We start from the raw sequence: 22,361 nt of genomic DNA on the forward strand, positions 1-22,361 counted from the left end.
CTGCTGCATTCAGATAATTTTACAACATACAAATCTCTTTTGGAGGGAATGGGGTCAAGGGAGGGGAAAGGTCTACATTCTTTAAGTAGTCCTTTGAGGGAGGAGGTGGAGAACGGGGGGCTTTAAAACCCCCATTATAACAGACATGGTGTTGTGCTAACACAGTCCAGGTGCTGGGAACAGACGTGCTGCCTTCAGATAACAAGGAGTTGGGTTTGGAGTTAGGGTCCAGCCTAATTCTAAGTAGCTTCAGCCACGCTGGAAGCTAAATGTCACTCAGGGTGACAAAGTCGGTCTATCCTCAGCCTCAAAAGGCCCAAAGCATCTGACAGCACCATGTGTTTGATGTTAAACTTGACTTTGCCTGTAAGGCTCTCTGTTTCCATGTTAACTGCACCGGCAGAGAAGACAACCAAAGGCTGGTGTGTTTGGTCCACGGGAACATCCTCCCACCCCAGCTAAGCCACTATGTAAGTAGAAACCTTCTGTTGTGCCCAGCTGATTGCTGATCTCCATGGGCTTAAGTGGCAGGGCAAATCTTGGAGGAGCCTAAGCCCAACTCATGAGGCACACAATGTAAGCCTAAGAGATGTGGCTTGTTGACTCAGTTTACCCTAAATAGAAGACCTCATTCAGGGACCTCTTCTTTCTAGTTAATTGAGAAAGAGTTTTTCTTTCTCTCTTTAATTTGGCCCTATCTGCTGGACAGCTCACGTTGCCACTATGAATTACTTCTGGAACAGGAGGCTTAATTTTTAAATAGGCATTTATTTAAGTTCTCTCACATAGTAGAATGAGCACCTTTATTACTTAGAAAGCAGGTTCCCTAGTGAGAGACCTTGGAGCCAGGAAGAGAGTCACTTCCCTGAAAGTTGGAACTTGCGACTCATCTTACCCAAATAGAGGCTTCTTATCTTACCTCCCTTTCTCCCGCTTGGAATAAATGCCCACAGTGGTGCTGGTCCACAGAAGGGCCTCACGGTCCGCAGATAAAAAGAATGAAGCCAGGGCCCGGCGCTCCTGCACGGAGGCTGCTTCAAGCACCTGCCATGTCATGCCTGGTGCCCAGGCTGAATGGATTTTTGGAGTACACCTGTTGTTGAACCCCTGCCAAGTACTGATGGCCACTAACCCCCAAATCACTTTTCCCCGCTGTTGATGTTTGGAATGTCAGACAGGACTGAGTAGCAGCCGGTGTGTATTTCAAACACAGCAGATGGATTTTTATATTAGCTCCTATTTCATGTTCAGGCAGAGCGACCGCCACACTAAAAGCCGCAGCCTCGATGCTGCCGAGTTTGCTTCTGTGAGATTAATTCTGTGAAATTAATTGGGACAAGATTGAAAAGGAAATTAAAATGCAGCTGAGTGAACAGGCCTTTCAAACACCTTTTTCCTGCTCTATTCAAACTTGGATTCTGCGGTGGTCGCAGGCATCGTGGGAAGTAATTTACGAGAGGCAGGCTCTCAGGAGCCATCGGTTACATATGAGGAGACCTGCACAGGCGCCGCAATCTGGAGCCACTGAAGAGCGCTAAACACCCCGCTGTGGCCTGAGCTGCGTCCTTGTGTGGGGGTGGGGGTGGGGGGGAAGCGGGGCTCAGTTCCTGTACTAGAAAAAGCTGTTCAGAAATATCTGGGCCCAAAAGGAACGTGGGAACATCCGCTAGATGCGCAGATCTGCTTCGTTATTAAAATCTCCCTTTAATATATTTTAAGGCCCAAATTAGAGCTCAGTGAATTAAGTGGGCATGAAACTGCATGGGGCCTAGGAATGTATGGATGTGTTAGGGGAGGTCAGCAGGGGTCCTGCTGATGGCGCCCGTTGGTTACCGTTTCGGAGCTTGGATACGTGGCTCCGGCCTCTCATCAAATGAGAAGTCTGAACAATCCATCAATTATTGTCAGGGACAAAATCTCTCAGACCAGGGAAGGCTAGTGGATTTCCATGTAGGCCTCTTCACTGGATGGTTTTCTATTTCCAAGTAAGACGCTTTTGTGTTTTTGAGTGTCTTTGTGGAGAGTTTTTGGGCAGGACAGGCTACTAGTTTTTTCTCTCTCACTTCACCAATAATTTATTGAACTCCTAGTATGTACCCAGCATTGACCCCAAAAGTTTACTTTAGGGACGCCTGGGTGGCTCAGTCGTTGGGCGCCTGCCTGTGGTTCAGGTCATGGTCCCAGGGTCCTGGGATCGAGCCCCGCATTGGGCTCCCTGCTTGGTGGGAAACCTGCTTCTCCCTCTCCCACTCCCCCTGCTTGTGTTCCCTCTCTCACTGTCTCTCTCTGTCAAATAAATAAATAAAATAAAATAAAATAAAATAAAAAAGTTTACTTTATTGTTAGTGGTAAAGAAAGGAATATGATAATAGTTACCATTCCCTAGATGCCAGGCACTTCTTTACATGAATTCTCTAATGCAAGCATCATAACCCCTGTGAAAAGAAGTTACCCCAATTTTTACAGATGAGAAAACAGAAGATTAGCAGGATTAAGTGACTTTGCTCAGGATCACATAAGTAACTCATCTGTTACTGACCTGCTTCCTTAAGAATAGGACAGGTGATGGGTATTTGGTTATCTCTGGGGTGTATCTTTCTTGCCCAGCCAATCATCCTCTCTGGAAATTTTATTTTAAAAAGGACAAATAGGGGCACCTGGGTGGTTCAGTTGGTTAAGCGTCAGACTCTTGGTTTCTCAGAGTTGTGAGATTGAGCCCTGTGTTGGGCTCTGCACCTGGCATAGAGCCTGTTTAGAATTCTCTCTTCCTCTGCCCGCCTTCCGCCACCCCCACTTGCGGGGGTGTCAAAAACAAAATAAAATAAAATATAAATATTTTTTCTCTCTCTCCCAAAAATAAAATAAAATAAAATATAAAAAGGACAAACAGCTCTCTTTCTGGGGTCATTCTTGGGTCCAAAGACCCTAGGCCCTAACAGACTCTCCTGGCCCGAGGATTCTAGGATTCAAGGTTGGATCATATTTGGGCAACCATTCAGAAACATCAGGGAGTGGCAGGAGCCCAGGAATAAAGCCAGACCCAGACCCAACCTGGCTTCCCCATCCAGGGGCCGCTTCCTCTTCTTAACCTGCTCCTCCCCCCAATATTTCTTTTATCATACAAAGAGAGAGGGGAAAACCAGAGGCATTTATGAGGGCCCAAAACAAAAGAGCTTATAATTGAAATTTTTAAATTTGTTTAATCTGAGTAAATAATTAAAGCGAAACACATTTTTGTGTGGAATTTCTTTAGCAGTTTTGTGGTGACAGCCTCATCATGTTTAGAACAGGAATGCTCGAGGTGGAAGGAACCTTAGAGGTTATCCAACACAGCTCCCTCATTTTACAGGTAAGGAAACTGGTCCAGGTAAGTTGAGCCACACTAGGTTGCATCTTGCCTTGCATTTTGTTTCTTTTCTTCTCTTTCTTTCTTTTTTTTTTTTTTTTTTTTTTTTAAGATTTTACTTATCTATTTGAGAGAAAGAGAGCACACAAAGCAGGGAGAGGGAAAAGCAGACTCCCCACCGAGCATGGAGCCCAATGTGGGGCTCAATCCCAGGACCCTGAGATCATGACCTGAGCCTAAGGCAGACGCTTAACCGACTGATCCACCCAGACACCTCTTGCCTTGCATTTCTTGGTGGAAATAGACTTCTCCAGTTCCTAACCCAGTGGACCTTTCTTGTCTGACAAAGGTTTGACTGGCCAGAGAGAAAAGTACAATGGAGATTTCCGGATACCATTTTTCTGGACTAACCTCCACTTGGGTCAGTTCTTTTCCTCCACATGTGAGAGGCAGGTTGCAGAGTATAACCGAGTCCAACAAAGGAAGCCAGTTGGGGCTAAAGTGGAATGCATTTAGGATTCATGTGAGAGAAAATTCCAGAGATTGGGAGTTGCTGAACGTCTGAATAGACAAACAGCTAATGGTAGAGGGATCTCCTTTTTCTATCTGTCTGAATTGTTTCATTTGTGCTTTTTCGAGCAAGGGAATGGATTGGGTGGCCTTTTAAAGTTCCTTCCTGTCCAAGGACCGTTATTGAGTTAGGTGATATAATAAAGGTAAATCCAATCCGAAATGCTCCCCAAGCCAACGTTAACTGGAATGAAGCTTTATGAGGGAAACTCCAGTTGAGCTTCCAGCTTCTCATTTCCTCCTCTGACACGCAGGGATTAACAGCGTGCAGAAGGGAGGCAGCTGGTGTAGCTTTTGGGGGAAGAAATGCGCTACTACACCCGCAAAGGATAAAAATAGACTTAAGACCTTCCAAAAGATGGAGAAAGAAACCAGACAGAACCAGAGCAGCAAGGTATTCTCCCTGAATCAAACTTTGTTATATTAGCTCTCAGTACGGGAGGAGAGGAAGGGGGATTGGTTAAAAAAGACAGGTAGAGGGCGCCTGGGTGGCTCAGTCGTTAAGCGTCTGCCTTCGGCTCAGGTCGTGATCCCAGGGTCCTGGGATCGAGCCCCGCATCGGGCTCCCCGCTCAGCGGGAAGCCTGCTTCTCCCTCTCCCACTCCCCCTGCTTGTGTTCCCTCTCTCGCTGTCTCTCTCTCTGTCAAATAAAAAAAAAAAAAAAAAAAAAAAGACAGGTAGAGGAGGCTCTCCATGTTCTCTGGTATCTCTTAAAAATACGACGGCCATGGTACCCGCAGATAGCTCTGTACTTCAGGGCAAGTCACCACACAGCCCCTTCTAAATGGAGGAAAGGGACCCCCAGTGAGAAGCCATTAACAAAGGCAAAAGACATGCAAAACAAACAAAATAATCATGACCGAGAGAGAAGGCCAGCAGACAGTCTGGCTCTGTTCTCCGCCCCCCCTCCTGCTGCAGGCACCTCAGACAATGTAAACAGTTAATTTGTTCACCTGCAGGCTCTGGGCAAACAGAGGCCTGGTCACACCTGAGTGGATAACTCGATTACCCCTGTAATGCCGGTGTGGTAATGTACACAAATTCTATTACAAGGCAAACCTTGCTTTCGGGCATTTGAAATACCAATCAGGCCAATGTCCACTCCCTTCTTTGCTTCCAATTTATTCTTGGTGTATTAGAGCTGCACCAGAATGGCACTAGGATGGAGCTGAATTAGGACTCTGGAAGAAACCACTAGAAGACTGTGATCGCAGTCAGCAGGGCTTGCAGGCTTCCTACTCTTTTGCAAAAGGTTGGGTCTGAATTTGGTCCTTGTTCCAAGGGGACTTGTTGCAACCCCTGAAAGTTACCTTAAGTCAGCCCTGGTCTGTTTCCTGAGGACCTTATGGTATCTTTCAAATCGAGACAAACCCTTGGCCATGGACAGAATAAAGATAAATGGCAAATGATGGGTTAATAACACAATGGGTTTTCAATTTACCTTTATGGAATCCACATACTCATTAATTAAAGAGCAAAAGGTGCTTATTTAAAAAATGTGCTTGTAGATATTGACCGACCTCATAAAGAACTTTTTAGTAAGTTACTTCAGAACCTGTTTTCTTAGCCCACCTATATAGAATATGTATAATCTTTCTTTACAAAGGATGATGATACTGAACCATCAAATGGTAGCCTGTGAGTTCTGAATCATCCTCACATTAGTGATGGATCTGCAATAATCTATCCTTTTATTTTTTCCCAATTGTTTTATGATCAACAACACTACTTGTGAGATGGTTAGTTGGGGCTAGGCATTAACTTTATGACTGAGGAAGAGAATAAAGTTAGCTGGCTCTTGTGGGGTTGGATTCACTATCTTGATCTTATCAGCACTTGTTCAAACCGACTGAGCCAACTAGCTCTGACTGCCCCCCCATCATAATTATATTACGGTCTTGTTTATCTGTCAATGACATAAGAAGATGGTTTACCAAGACTGAGTGTTTTCAAGAGAATTATACAGTAATAAATTATGTACATAATGATGACCTTTTAAGTACCACAAGACCCTAAAAAGAATAAATTGATTGGCATGGTTTTAGTGTTATTATCTACTTTATTGCATTTTTAAATTTGAAAATTAGTTCCTGAATCTGAATTTTCAATTAAACTTTTCCCTAACAATTATAAGTCAATGGGAATTTACTTTATGTGTGAGGGAGCCATGTAATGCACACAAGAGAAATATATGACATGGAATAATTTTGGTTATGGTGACTACATCATTGAGAGTGAAAAAATCGATTTTTTTAGAGGGGGGAGGGGCAGGAGGAGAGGGAGAGAGAGGGAGACTCTTAAGCAGGCTCCACACCCAATGTGGAGCCCAACGCAGGGCTCCCTCTCATAACTGTAAGGTCAAGGCCTGAGCCAAAATCAAGAGTCGGATGCTTAACTGACTGAGCCACCCAGGCGCCTCCCCAAAATTGACTTTTGATCCAGACCCCACACTCTATGTCCTTACCTTGCTCAGAATTCGGATGAGGTCACCCCTTTGGAAGGACAGTTCGTCTGGCTGGTCACCATGGCAATCCCATAGGCCCTGGTAATAACTGGTATAGTCCACTGGTCAAAGAGAGGAGAAATCAAAGTTAAAAGGACTCCGTCTTTTTCCATGGAGCCCACATATTTACTGCAAGTGGAAACCAGGGTTCTAATATTGCCCCTAGGAAACCTAGGATTCCGGGGGGTGGGGGGAAAGAAACAGCCAAACACTCAGCATGAGCAAAGGACTGTGGGAAAAGGAGATCATTAACTAATATTAAATATTTACAGATCACCCTAAGTCAGATGTTATTCAATAATATGATAAATACATTCATTTATTAACAAAAGAAAAACAGGCGGGTAATTTTTTACTTGGTTTGTAAGTAAGCAGTGCAGAGATTTCCTGCCAGATTTTCTTGATCCAGGGCATCTAAACTATCCAGCGCTTGTCTTCAAAATGCATCTGAAGGAATGGGGTAAGTCTCCAACTTCTGCCTATTTACAGAGAGGCTGAGTCAGCCAGCTTGTGTCTGCATCACAATCTCACACATCGGTCTCTTCTGTTACACAGGAACTTCATCCTGGGCACTTCCCACCCAGATTCTGTGTGAGGTAATCCCCCAATAAATACGGTTACGAATAGCCCAGTCTTTAAGTGGAACCAAGGGGGGTGTCTCATCCATTACAACTAAATTCTGGGTGGGCTGGCCCTTTTCCAGCATCTCATTTGTAGACCCTGAACATGCCTGCCAAGATTTATCTGCAAGCCCCCAGGGGGACAGAGACCAAAGTGATCTGCATTAAAAATGAAAGCAACTGAAGACGACAAACCAAGCTTTCGAAGCAGCTGGAGAGATTTACTGGGCTTCTCAGCAAGACTAGATGGCAGTGATGCCACAGGACAGCCATCGATTCTTAGCAATGAAGAATCTGTATTGATCTTCTACCCGGAAAGGTTAAACACTAGAGCGCAAAGTAGGAGAGGACCTGGGGATTTGAATGGCAGGAGAGCGGATGCCCACTGGACCAGGGATGATGTGGCTGTGCTTCCGTTCCTTCGGATGCTACGGGGGAGAGCGGTCAGCAAAGAACCTACCAAAGATGAGATTCTTGTTGATGGGAGTCAGGAGTCCTGGGTTCTAATTAAAATTCAAGTGACTTTTGGGGATCCTATTTGTACCAGTTTCTACCTTTCCCTTTGTTTTGACCCTCCCATGAGGAATGATAGTGCTGGTCACTGAGGATGGGAATAGATGGGGGAAGGCAGGTGGGCAGTGTGGGTGGACAGACGCACTGGCTATGTTTACTTTCTAAAAAACTTGTTCCTAACTTATCAGCAATTCAAATAATAAAGGCACAGGAAAACAAGATCCCTGTGTGTATCTGGAAAAGAACTTCAGTAGGAATCTTAAAGTGCACAAAAACCAAGGAGGGACAGATCTATTTAATTAAGACTCAGATGCTGCAAACAGAAGTAAACATGTTAACCATACAGAAATGAGCATGTTTTCTTTTATGAAGGTAATTGTTTGTATATGCAGTAAACAACAGAGGGCAGCAAACAAGACAACCACACTGGAAACCATTAGTTAAGAATGTGTTCAGAAGAGGGTGCCTGGGTGGCTCAGTTGGTTAAGCAACTGCCTTCAGCTCAGGTCATGATCCTGGAGTCCCTGGATCGAGTCCCACATCGGGCTCCCTGCTCAGCAGGAAGTCTGCTTCTCCCTCTGATGCTCCCCCCTCTCATGCTCTCTCTGTCTCTATCTCATTCTCTCTCTCAAATAAATAAATAAAATCTTTAAAAAAAAAAAAAAGAATGTGTTCAGAAGAAAAATACATTGGGAGAAAAATGCTAACTATTGGAAAGACAAGGCATGTATTTTGGGGGATACCAGGGCATGAAATAGTAGAGAAATATCAGTCCCTGAAGAGTGAAAATAGTTTTCCCAGAGGATATATTAATGTATTTTTAGTTATAATGGAATTGATTAATCACCTGAAGATTTTGACAAAATTAGAAATGAAAAGTGTATATATATATATATATATATATATATATTTTTTTTTAAGGATTTTATTTATTTATTTGTCAGAGAGAGAGAGAGCACAAGCAGGGGGAGCGGCAAGCAGAGGGAGAAGCAGGCTCTCCCGTTGAGCAAGGAGCCCAATGCAGGACTTGATCCCAGGACCCTGAGATCATGACTTGAGCCGAAGGCAGACGCTTAACTGACTGAGCCACTCAGGGTCCCTATATATACATATATTTTAAAGATTTTATTTATTTATTTATTTGAGAGAGAGAATGAGAAAGCACAAGCAGGGGGAGCGGCAGAGGGATAGGGAGAAGCAGGCTCCCTGTTGAGCAAGGAGCCCAATGTGGGGCTTGATCCCAGGAACCTGGGATCATGACCTGAGCTGAAGGCAGATGCTTAACTGAGTGAGCCACCCAGGCATCCCAGAAATGAAACGCATATTGACGTCAATATTCTTCATGCATTTATATGTTATAGAGAAAATAATTTCTAAAAATAGATTTGTAAAGCACAGCTTGGTATTTCTGAATGATAAGAAGACTGGCAAAGCTGTCTTGGCTTTGTCTAACTTAGCAGATGGTCACTGTGGGATACTGCTCCCCATTTGCCTGGAAATGCTCCTAAGATTACAAGTACTTTTTGGGTATATATGTAAAAAGTGACTTGATATTGGCATATAAGACACCAGAGGAGAATAACTGGAAATATACCTATTCTAAAAGCAATATAGATCATAGTGAAAGCAAGAAGCTAGGAAGAAAACAAGAGCCTTCCAAGAAAAAATATAGAAAATGCCTTTGGTTCTTCATAAGCTAAAGGCTAAAAGAAGATAGAGCTCAGGAATCTGGCAGATAGTTTACCTAGCCCAAGAACCAGAATTGTCAGAACTAGAACCATAAAAGGACGGCTTCGAAAAATAAGCAGAATGAAGGGCTAAACATGGGGACTTGCTGTCCAGACAGAGGTATTCTGGTACTAGGGAATTCAGTGAGGAGGAACGCTTTAACTGGACAAGATTGGACTCGGTATTGCAGACTCCCTGTTTAATATAGGTGTGACTTGCATTTATGTGTATGTGTGCACACAACTTCTCTACATTCATTCCTTAGCATTCAACAGACACGTCCACAGCGCTTACGAAGTGCCTGGGACCATGTGGGATGCTGGGAATTCCACATTGGCCACACACCGTCCCTGCTCTTTGGGCTACTGTCCAGTGGGGGAGGTACTGGGAAACAGAGTCGTACAGATATTTACTTATCTACGATTGTGATATGTCTTCAAAGGGGAAGTTGAGGGTGCTGTGTAGAACAGGGAAGCTAACTTCACGGAAGGCTTCCCGGAAGCTTTGGTTGTGTTATAAACACCTGACTGAGAGTGGGTGTTATTTAAAGATCTTGAAGAGGGGAAGAGGTAAGGTGGAGGAGGGCTTCATTCCTGACCCTTTGCCTCTGGAAGAGCTTAAAGGCCTGGAAGTTTGCCGGGGCAGTCCAGCTTCTCCCTAAATTTGCCCAGGTCATAAACAGGGGAATGCCTGAGGAGACTGATGTCTTTAGACCAGTGAGGAATTGGGAGCCTGAGAGAGGATTTCCTCTGTGGACTGGACTGAGGTTCTTTTAGGTTTACACGACTCTAGCAGCAGTCTGAGATCAGACATGGTGCAGCATTCTGACCATTTAATTAATTCAAAGCATCCTCATTCTCATTTTGAGGACATTATTCCATCTAATTATTTTTTTTCCAGTCTGTCCATTTGGAATGAAAAACAAAAGAATAAAGCTTAATGCCAGCATTTCTCAATGTCTCTCCAAAAAAACGTAACTCTACACTAAATAAAGCCTGGTAATTCAAAAGCAAAGCACTAATATATTCAGCATAAAACAGACAGAGGACCTAGAGCAATAATGACACCACTAATAACTAAAACAGTTATAACAATTAACAACAATTACAATGATAGAGAAGCTAATGGGTATGATCACTGCATTTAAATTGCAAGCAGAGCTGAGAAGGACTTTTTCTAGAGAAAAAAAAGGGGGGGCAGCATCTTATTTTCTTTATCCCATGTAAGAGAAGCTAAGCTCCCAGCAAACAAAATGTCATAGGAAGAATAGCAATAGTCTAAGTTTAAAAATATATTGTTTTCTCTCTTCTCTAGGTATTTATTGCAAAGCATTTGCCATTGCACACCAAGTTCTTTATAACCAGTAATAGTCATTTCTCCTGTAAAGGAGGCCAGGTTGGTACTACTGTTGACAGGGTCAGAATTTGAAAATGAGCCTCTATGACATGGAGAGTTCTAAGGTAAAAAGGACCAGGATACCTTTTTGCCTGTCCTCCTCCTTAGAGACAACAGAACTTGACTGTGTTCCTTCCAGAATTCATATGTCACCTTGGGCTTTTGTTTGGGAGACACTGGGTAGCTCCAGAATTCAAGTTGTGACCAAGAAAAAGAGGCTAAAAGGCAGGTCAGCATGTTGTTTACATTTGCTTGATGAACCAAGGGGCTGTGCTAATGAGGCCTGGTTATGGGAGCAACTACTTAACAAATTATGGAAAAGAGAGACAGAATGAGAAGACGGATAAACCCAGTCCTTGCTAGACCATGGGTAGGTGAGAAATGGACATAGAAGGCCAAAGCAGTGACCCACTGGAAGGGAATTGGAATATTTTCTAAGCCAGGCTGGAGAAGTCCACCATGTTCAGTCCATTAAAACAGACTCAGTCCGATACCTTACTGTTTCAGAACGAAAGGCATAAAGAAATTTGCCAGGATGCCTGGGAGGCTCAGTCAGTTAAGCGTCTGCCTTTGGCTCTGGTCATGATCTCAGGGTCCTGGGATCGAGCCCTGCGTGGGGCTCCCTGCTTCTCCCTCTCCCTCTGCCCCTTCCCCACGCTCATGCACCCTCTCTCAAATAAATAAATAAATAAATAAAATCTTAAAAAAAAGAAAAAAAAAAGAAATTTGCCAAGCTCCGCTGGCTAAGACACTAGAACAGGAAGAGCTGCTGAACATTACCATTTGCTTGTTTTCATAGCCCTTTAATCTTGAGTTTTGAAATTTCTATGGTCCTTAATGTTGTAAGTATGATCTTGAACTGGATGGAGAACACTCACAAATCCTGATCTTCATCTCCTATGCTCCTTTTATTGGGCCAAAATTGTAGCTGGCTGATGCTCAACTTATGTTTGGTCTTGGGAAACAGGTTTCAAAAAGTAAGAGTTGCAAAGCCCTCTGTGGCTTCCCTGTTTCTTTCGTGGAATCACTCCACTGGTATATGCACTAACATGGAAAGGTGCCTTAGTGGTGGAAGCTCATCAGTGACCACATTTCTGCCCTGCAGAAATTACCGCTTGTGGGCTCCTTTTTGGCTGAGTTTGCCCACGATTTTAGAGTGAAAACAACATGTTTGGAGATCTTCCTTGGTCAGATATTTGATGTATCTAAGGATGAGTTGTGCCTTCAGCTCGGCTTTTTATTTGACATGGCCGACCCAAGCCAATGGACACGAGTTTTTGTATAAACAACACAGAACGAGTTTTCTTTTTGGTTACCTGGACATTACCTTCTCATGATAGGGAAGGGAGATAAACTCTCATCACGGAAGACACTTAGTGTTAGACTGTTAGGCTGATGGGTTGCAATTTAGTGAGAATCTGAGGTGTTGAAGACTCACTCATTAAAATAACCCTGTTACTAACAGTCATGCTGTAAACTGAGCTCTTTATAGATTGAACAATCAATACTACAAGGCTGTGATAGATTTTCTAGGTAACAGAATAAAATAAAAGAAATTACATCTTACAGGGTCATTAACACCCAATGAGGATAAACTGAATTCCTTTTCCCCCCCCTCTTCTGATAAGATCTAGTTGGGCTTTAAAAATGTTAGTAATTCTATCATGGGAAAGCACAGCATTTCTGGGAACAGGATCCCTGGAAGAGTTCTGGAGAAGAGTATGTGGATTTTAAAGGTAACCCTGATATGGGGCGCCTGGGTGGATCAGTCGTTAAGCATCTGCCTTCTGCTCGGGTCATGATCCCAGGGTCCTGGGATCCAGCCCTGCATCGAGCCCTGCATCGGGCTCCATGCTCTGCAGGAGGCCTGCTTCTCCCTCTCCCACTCCCCCTGCTTGTGTTCCCTCTCTCGCTGTGTCTTTCTCTGTCAAATAAATAAAATCTTAAAAAAAAAAAAAAGGTAACCCTGCTAGCCATAATATCTTTTAGGAGAAAACACCACCCCCCGCCCTGCTCCCACCAAACTCTGCCAAAGACATGTGACACTTGAGAAAAAAACTAAGTGAACCGAACTTGTGTAGCTTGTCTGTTACATAAGAATTCACATTGTCCTAGAGTTCCGTTTTATATGCCTTCATGGGCCTGCCTACCCTTTCCTTGGACCTGTACATTTTATTGTTATAAAGCTAAGTGATGACATTTGGATGCTCCATATTTGTTGCCATTTCTATAGCTCCTTTGGAGAAAAGGCGCTGTATAAATTCAATAAATAAATAAGTAAACACAAATAATAAAAATTCCTGCCTCAGATTCTGCAGAGAGAGCAAAAAGTCCTGTTTTTTTTTTTTTTAAGATTTTATTTATTTATTTGACAGAGAGAGAGACACAGTGAGAGAGGGAACACAAGCCGGGGGAGAGGGAGAGGGAGAAGCAGGCTTCCCACTGAGCAGGGAGCCCGACGTGGGGCTCGATCCCAGGACCCCGAGATCATGACCTGAGCCGAAGGCAGACGTCCAATGACTGAGCCACCCAGGCACCCCAAAAAGTCCTCTGTTTTTTAATCACCAAGTCACCAATCATTGTAACTGGTGGGAAGTATAAACCATAGAAACATATTTAGAGTTCACTACACTTTAACAACACCTATTTTGGCGGAAGGAAGCATGAGGAACAAAAGTTTTTTTTTTTTTTTTTTAACTTACTTGAAATAGAGCTGTTGAAACAGTTAAGAAATAAATCTCCCCTCCTCATCCCCCCACCCAAGATAGAACCTCAGAAAGAAAGGTTGAACGAGGAAATGTGATGAGGGAGGAGTCTGAAACTGAATTTTAGACTTTTGCCAGAGACTGCTGCTTCCTGAATGGAGTTTACTATAAAGTTGGCCACAGGAAGTTTATAGTTATTCCACCCAATCTGTCTATATGAAGCGTCTCTTTCCTGCACTGGTGATAGAAGTTGGTTGAGAAAAGACATGGGACATACGTTGGTCAGAAAACAGATTTTCTGTTGGAATTCTGCACATCGAGTAGGAAACAGTAGAAAATAGGTTTCAGAATGGACTTAATTATATGGGTTCATTGTTACGAAGTGCTCACTGGAAGCTACGCTAATCCTGGACCACACTTGTGACAGTTCTTTCTTTCTCTCCTGCTCTGGCATCTGACTTCTGATACTGCCTCTTCTCCCTGGGAGAAGTTGGGCATTGACGAAGTTAGGTCCTTCACTAAAACTGTTACATATCCACTTCCCTTAGAACACGAACCTTAGGAGAAGGGGGCCTTACCGAGTGGATAACGAAGAGAAGAAACAGCAAAAAAACGAGAAGAGAGAGGAGAACGGGAAAAGGAAGGGCCAGGGAAATGGGGAAGGACCAGGGAGGGAGAGTTGGGAAGAACTCCTAGGTTTAAGACTTTCATAGAATCTCTAAGAAAAAAATCAGCTAGTATCTATATCAGCCACAATTTAGGCTCTGCTGATGAGATGAATGTCCTTGAGGTGGCCCTTGCAGTTCACATTCCTTCACTGACAAGGGTGGAATAGGTCCTTGGTTCACTTAAAGAGGCTTTGGAGGGGCATCTGACCTTAGAAAAGGATGGGCTCACTAACTGCCTGAAGCATGGTTAACAGTCTGGGATGAATAAGATGTAATTTTGTATTCAACAAACCTGTTACATACTCATTTCCAGATGTGCCTGGAATCAAACCAGGCCATCAGAAGTCAGCATCACCAAGGAGTTCTATCCTTCACCCCAGGTTCACTTTTCAGATCTGACACATTTCCATTCCCCTCTGAACTTGCAATCTCCGGGCCTCTCCAAGAGGAGACATTTCCATTCTTTCCATTCTCAATCCTTTGCTCTCTTAGAGATGAGGCAATTCTATTTTCACTGTACTGATTTAGGAAATACTGATAGGAAAAAATAAATATCCGGTTTGGTTTCTTACCCTCTCTAGGATAAATCTTAGCTGTTCTGGGAACATTAATTAAGGTGAGTGGCTGCTTTGAAGGTTGAAATATTTACCTGTCCAGTCATCTTATCTGGGGCTTTTGAGGTTGACACACCAGTACTCTCTTAATTAGTGAGCCCAGTAATATTTGTAGTCTGAACAAAAGTGCCTTCTCCAGTCAGAAGCCTGAACGTCCTACCCAGTACCTATATATTTGTGAGGCTCTCATACCTTCTTTATGTGGAGTGCCATTCTCATCCTCTTCTAGATCATGCTCTTCATCTGAGGGGATAAACATGATCAGCATTAGCAATTAGTGGTTGATAGTCTTATGCTCTTTATACTGGTGGGTCTTCTTTCTCATCATGCTCTTTTCAAGGCAATAATTGTTCTTCTTTTTTTTTTTTTTTAAATCATCTTGCATCTTCAAACTGGCCCTCTCCTTCCCTCCCCATTCATTCATTCATAAACGTTTTTAAGCGCTTACTATATGCAAGGTGCTACACTAGGAACTGGAGGCCCAGCAATGGACAAGACTGGCAGGGTCCATGCCCTTGTGGAGCTTTCAATCCACTGGATTATTTAGGCACCTATCACTAGAATCCTGATCCTTTCCCTCAAGCTCTATTTCTCCTCTCCTTCTAGAATTCTCTTCTAAATGTATTGTTTCTATGTAAGCATCCAGAGTTATGGGTGTGTGTGTGCGTGCGTGTGTGTGTGTGTGTGTGTGTGTGTGGCTAAGCATGTGTTTAAAAGCTCCATGATTAATTAGTCCTTAATGTATCAAGTTTTGTTCAGCTGTAGCAGAAGCTGGTCATGTAGGTAATTTTACGTTCCTAGTACTTAGGGCTTATAGTTATCTTTTTACTGTTGTTATTCAGCCTGCCTTGTTCATTAGAGTGTAAGCTCCTGAGGGCAGTTGGAATGGTCTTTTAATTAACTGCTGCAGGTACACAATGGGTTCTAAGTCAGTGCTGTTGTCTAACTCCAATCAAGTGTTTATATGGTCAAAGTCACAACATGATTGGCCTGTTTCTTACCCTCATTAACCTGTTTCATCTCAGACTTCATACTACCTGATACCATGGGAATTGGGTCTTTACAAAGAAAGCATGAGTACCAGACTCATATTAAGCCATTTTCTATGTGGAGTAAGATGAGCAAAAACACAGTTGCTATTCTCCTTTTCATCATCTCTGCGCATGCTCTCTCTCTCTCACACACACACACACACACACACACACACACACACACACACAATGAATGGGGCATAATAAGCAACATTTTGAAGATTGAATACTTAGGTTGTCACCCAGATTAAAAAATTATCATATATGTAATGTATATTTGCCCTACAAGATTCTGTGGGGAAAGAACTCAACTCTTCTTACCTTCATGTATGGCCTCACAACAGAGAATTTCCTACTGACCACCTGTAGTGGCCCCCCAACCCCCCCCCCCGCCCCGCGATGAGGAATAAAGATGTGAGATAATGGAGGAGTGAAATCAAATATCGGAAATAGACCTTGCTGAAATAAATCATGTCAAACATCATTCTTTGCACATTGTCTTCCTATTACTTGCCCACTTCCTTCCTTCCTCTGCCCTGATGCTTTTCCTTTTTGACATGGGACCAATTTCACAGGATTGAAAACATTAAAAGAAGAGTTGGTACGGCCTCAGTTTTAGAGATACCCAATAATTTGGACAGGGAGCATCTCTTCTGCTGATACCAAACAACTCAATCACAAAGACCAATAATTTGCTGTGCTTAGGCACTTTTGCAGAGACGGTTTATTCTACCTCGGCTGTCTGTGCCCAGATGTCTCTTCCTCCCAATTCTAATCAATGTAAATTGGGTCAGATCTCCTCTGTGAATTACAAATTGGATCCGAAGTTGGAGGGTCACCGTGCCTGTGACTCCACCTCCTTCCCACCACCATTAGATGGGAAGCTACACCAAAGATCTTTTCTAAATAAATCAGACTTTATTGTAAAACTCGGCCACTGACGAGACATAACCTCATTAGCATTGATTTTAAAATAAATTATTGAAAGTGGCTTGCCTGCTCTTTGCATTTGTAAAATAGGAGAATGTAAATGTATTTGCAATGATAAAAATGAAAACTAAACTTGATTCCTTTATCCTTTCAGGCAACAGCACTTAATCTAGTCATGATACAAAAATGGGAAAAATAAAAATCGGTTCTACGCCGTTCAATTCCAGACCAGATACTCTGTGGAGTCACCTAGAAAGAAAGCAGAACGTTGGCCATAGCTCTAATCCCCACATCTGTTCTATCTGATGTTGACCTTCCCGGGGGGCTGAAAGGGGGCTCAAGTCAAGAAGCCTAGCTACGGATGTGAGAGGCTGGGTGCTGTGCCTTTGAAGGTGTGAGCATGGAGGTTCCGTCCCGTAGGGAAGGCAATGCTCTCCACAGCTGGTGTACAAGACAGCAGTTCTCAGCACCTTCCCAGCTGCAGAGAGGCGGACACTTTACCTCGGATCCTTCAGTAAGATCAAACTGGCATCTTTCAAACTCCAAAGTCGAGAAAACCAATTACGTGGCCCCAGAAAGAAATGTCTCTTTGCTCACAAAAGAGGGTGGGTTAAACAGCTAGATTTCTCTCTCTCTCTCTCTCTCTCTCTCTCTTTTTCATCTGTAAAATGAACCTTCAATTTTAAAGAGATTATTTTGAAAAAAAAATTTTCTTTAGGCTAAAGAGCTTGTTGAACTTCTTTATAAGAATATTATTAGGCATTTTAGCATTACATCTACTGGAATACATCTTCATTTAAGAGATAATTAAAATTTATGTGCAAGCTCAACTTTAAACAGTAATAGATTATAATGGTCCTTGCTCCTAACAGGGCATATGGGACCCCAACCTTACATAGATTTTAAACAAATTAACCTCTAAAGATTACTGTCCACTTATTACATTAAATGCTCTACTTGATTCCCAAATATCTCATCTCAACTGGGAAAACAGTTGAGGAAGATTCTGTGAGCTGTGCGAACATGTGAGAGAACCATGGGGCATCACAAATGAGCCTCAGTATCCAGAGAGTTGATTTCAATCAACACTCTTGGCACAATGTCAGGGACACTAATGAGAGGCTGAAAGGAACAGGACACTGACTTCACCGCAGAGACACAGAGAGGAACCAGCTTCCCATGACACCTGGCTCCTTTCTGAAGTGCTTTCTCTGACATCGGCTAAACTGAGAACAACGCTGGAAAAAATGACTGGATCAGAAAGAGGGAAATCACTTCCCCCAAACAAAGCAAGGTGACAGAAGCTTAAAAAATGCCAAATGTATCAATGTGCAACCAGATGTCAAGGTGCTCTGGTGACAGATGCAACAGAAATGCAGATAGACTCAGAGTACAGAAACAGCATGCAGGAAAGTAGAAATGGAAAGCACTCCACGGCAGGCACAGATATGCTATAAATCTGTGGATGCTACAGCACCTCTTCAGACCACATAGAAAATATGAGCAAGATGCTAATAACACACTTAATTCTCTGTTGTATAGTTTTTAATCTCAACTGTTACCTCAGAATATTTGCATCCTATCTCTGTGGTATGGGTCTTGATGAACATGATATCAAATCCAATTTGTGCTAACTGCAACACTTGGAATGCGCTGAATTTAATTTCACAAGTAATAATTGAGCACCTACTAATTGGAGGAGAAAGACCTGAATACAAATCACTGTGGTAAGGGCTGAAACGGAGCTCAATTCTAGTTGAGTATCTGGGAGGGTGTCACTAAGGAGACATGTTTGAGCAGAAGGAGCAGGGTTTCATAGGCTGAGCTCAGGGAGGATGTTCTAGGTGAAAAAAACCCCAGCATGATCCTGGTTTTGGTGCTGGGCCAAACAACACCTGGTGCCTGGGGCCCAGTGTGCACGGGAGTGAGAGAGAGAAAGGGCCAGGAAGCTCAGGCCTGCTGATGGCTTTGACTCTTTGAAGCTCCCTCCCATGGAGTGCTGTTGCTTTTCTGTGAAGCTGAAAATCCCTTTCTTCATAAACTTTGTGTTTTTGGCGTCTGTTTTTTTCTTTCCTTAGACCTACTCTCACCATTTCTTCTTCCTGTGGGTCTGGACAACAGTGAAAGGGGAAAAAATAATTCCATAGAATGCTTGTTTCCATTTGACTCAAATTAAAAAAACAAAAAACAAAAAACCACCCAGTTATATGCTTTATTATAAAGCAATCTGGTTTCTGGGTCTGTAATAACCCTCCGGGGCAGTGTGGGCAGCATCGGAATGCACACAGAAATTCCTAGGGAGAACTCATTGTCTCTCTTCCCGTTTGCTCTCCTGAAATCTCTCCTGAGAACACAGCCAGATTCTGTTGTCAGTGCAGCTGTGACAAGGCCCCAGTTAAAGCTGTACAATGGTCTCAGGCGCCTTGCTGGATTCCAGCTTTGAGGCCCTAGACAAAGTGAAACGTGATAAAAGTTGTCCTTTTATGGAATACTGAATCACAAAACTGGGCCTGTGCTAGCCTGTAAAATAATTTCCGGGGAGGGGTGAGAGAGAGCTCAGCAAAGCCTCCCATCTTCCACAGATTGCTTTAGTATTTCTTTGTGGTAGTTCCCTATAGTTTAATCTACTGCAAATGAGATCTTAAAAATCAAGGGCCCCCATATGCTCAACACGGATGCTCAGAAATTCCACCAGATACCAACCTTGAAACCATATTACCCAGGACTAATATTTTTGTGGTCTTGGCTGAAAACCTCGAGCGCTCTGATTTTCCCTCATGGGAAGGATGGTGCCAGCCACGTAGCAAATGCTAATTATCCCATGATCAATGTGATGTAGTGCATTTAATTTGATGACCCATACATTATTTTGATTAGGAAAAAAACATTTTTGTATTGACTTGGTATGTGTTACAAGCACTTTTCTCTCCACTAGGAAGACCACTGAAATTATATTCTGGAAGGGAGATCTCACTTACGTGGCCTTCCAATAGAGACCATGGGGCTTGTGTAGGCCCCAGCCCAAAGAGGAAGCCGTAGCAGAGTCATCAATGCTAAGTATTCTCTGCAAAGCACATTTACCTGTTATAATGAAACAAATGTGAGAAGCCCAAATCATTTGACTTTTGATGGGTATGCAGTGTTAGCACAATCCAACGTTACCATTGGCCATCCCTCCACCCAGCACCTGTCTTTGCAGTAAAAACGGGCCTGAGCAGAAGGTGTGCTCCACATTCCATCTGCTCAGGATTTTCAATTTCACCTGCTTCATACATATAGCTGAAAATGTCCAACTGGACTGTCTCAGGTTTGGTTGGTGGAGGTGGGGAACTAGCCATCCCTCAATTTTTCAAGGAGGTAACCCTTCCTATTTAAACACCACCAAGTTACTAACGGCCAGCATTACTGAGTGCTCACTGTATGCCAGGGTTCCATTCTAAGTGTTTTACACACTCCAGTTCTAGGCTTCTCACAGCATCCCTCTACGACAGGTACTATTGTTATCCCCATTGTACAGGTGGGAAAATCACACACACAGAGGGCAAATCACTTGCTCAAGGTCTCACAGCTAGCAGGTGGCTGAGCAGGTCCATTCTGACTCAGAGCCAGCACTTTTACCTGCGATACCTTGCTGTCTCTTGCATGCGGCTGCTCCATAGATCTTGTGAGATGGCAGCAGAGGGTAGGCATTGTCAGCTGCCCTCACATTCCCTTCCAATTCCTCCAGGGCTGGTACTGTGGCACATGTATAGTGAACAGAAAATTCCAGAAGCAACAAGCTGAGTGGCGTGGGTGGGAAGCTGGGGGATGGAGACTCAGGGCTGAAATATTCTTATCATCATTAAATGCCAATATAGCCCACCTCCAATGCTGTCTCTAAAAACTGGGATGGATAGATGGTTCTTTTCGGGAAAGAACCTGTTAGTTAGCTGCGGTTTCCCTAACATGAAGAAAGACACCCTGGATCTCCTGCAGTGTGGCCTTCCTCACTTTCGGGGGACAGTTGTGAGCATAGGCGAAGCGGTTTTCCTCGGGAAAGCAGGCCAGTGTCCATGCCCCCAGAGTCTACTCTAACATCTCAACTGGTGCGAAGTTCGGAGGCATGCCCTGGGACCCTCGGCAGTGCCGGGATGGCCAAGGGTAAGAGTTGAGGAGGCAAGGGAAGGATGGTCGTTAAGAAGCCAGTCATACATTCATTGACCCATCATCTGGGGTAAGGTGATGGTCTCAAAATCATCTTATTTCCCGATGCTCCTTCTCTTTCCTGCCCTTTGCTCTGCGCCTCTGAGCATCAGCCCCCGTGCATGAAAAGGCCCTTCTTTGCTCCCCAGAAGGCTGAGTGGTTCAGTGAGGTTTTCCCAGAGCACTCTTCCACAGGTGTAACCCAAAGTGGAGTGTCACCCGGATATTTCCTCCAGCCTAGATGGGAGTGAGTAGAATGTGAGCTCCCTAAGAAGATTCTGGCCAAGTTGGGGAGTACATCTCCTTTAAGGGAGTGTTGTGAATTAGATCCATTTCTGCACCCTGCTGTTGCAATGGAGCAGACTGTGAAAGGGAAGATTCTCAGAGGAGCTGTGTTTTAATGTAGCAATTTGATTCAATTTTCCACTCTATAAAATTACCCATCACTGCTCGTTGCTTTCTAACAGACACCTTCACTCTTAATTTAACAATCCTATCGAATTCTGCCAGGGAAATTGGAAAAATTTATCACCTGTGAAATTTTATTTTCCTTTGGTTGTATCTGTTTTTGTAAAACTTCATTAACGACGATGACTTGCTGAGGAAATTATCATTTTTTTTTAACTTCAGACACAAGAAATGGCTCGACCTCAACCAAGATATCATTTGCATAATAAAACACAACAAAAAGGCTGGGGAAGTCGGGACTGGCAGAGGCTGGAAGTGCTAGGAGAAGAAGCAGGCTCTCCCTGGTGGATGGGGAAGTAGGTGAAGTCCTCAGCAAGAAGGAGACATGGGGCCACAGCCCGGCTCCTTGACTCAGGAAGCAATGACGTGGCTCACCCCCGCACCCCCAAGGGAAGAGACAAATGCAGCATTGGGACAGGGTTGGACCTTCTTAGGAAGCCTTGAAATGCAAGTTGCTTACTGACCCTGCTTTTTAGCAACCAGTCCTGTCTTCAGGGGCCCGAGTGTTAGATTCACCTTAGTTCCTAAGTTCATCTGGGATCGAGGTTTAAATTGCTATAAATTTCGGCTTAACTTGAATTTCTCAGCAGAGCACTGAACTCCTGGCAAATTTCCACAGGAGCAATCTTTCTGAATGGACTTGAAGATTCAGCGTTCCTGTGGTCTAACTACCTCACAATTAAGAGGCTCAGGCTTTGGTTTTCCACAGTCTGACCCCCACTGTGCTCCGCGCCGTTCAACAGCTGCTGTTGTTCCCACAAGAAGGGGCTATGTGGAAGCAGTGATGACTATACATTTTTTGAGATGCCAGTTATCATGCCTTTGGAAGAAAAGAAATACGTACATGGGCCTGCTGTAATGGTGGGCAGAGGAAACAGGTTTATGTGTGAGAGAGACGATTAGATTTGTGGTATATCTGAACCAGGTACTGATGGGTTATACTCCATCGGGGTCTTCTTCGGTTACTGACAAGGTTTGTCAGCACTTACTTGTACTCCTTTAGGCTTTTGATAACCTTCATCATTTTGAGGCGACTTTATTCACTCTCACATTTACCCAGAAAAGAAGTTGAAACTAGAGAGTTTTGA

General features: G+C 43.6%; 1 protein-coding gene across 1 annotated transcript in view; it reads right to left on the reverse strand.

The window, feature by feature from the left end:
• Positions 1-22,361, reverse strand: part of SKAP1 (src kinase associated phosphoprotein 1) — a 270,909-nt gene that overhangs the window by 16,279 nt on the left and 232,269 nt on the right. Inside the window, exons 10-11 of the mRNA XM_032429037.1 lie at positions 14,855-14,905; positions 6,381-6,481 (exon numbers count right to left, since the gene is read on the reverse strand). Of these exons, the coding sequence (XP_032284928.1) occupies positions 6,381-6,481; positions 14,855-14,905 (152 nt within the window). The remainder of the gene's footprint in view (positions 1-6,380; positions 6,482-14,854; positions 14,906-22,361) is intronic.

The sequence above is a fragment of the Phoca vitulina genome, unplaced genomic scaffold (genome assembly GCF_004348235.1).
Source record: "Phoca vitulina isolate PV1807 unplaced genomic scaffold, GSC_HSeal_1.0 scaffold40, whole genome shotgun sequence".
NCBI lineage: Eukaryota > Metazoa > Chordata > Mammalia > Carnivora > Phocidae > Phoca > Phoca vitulina.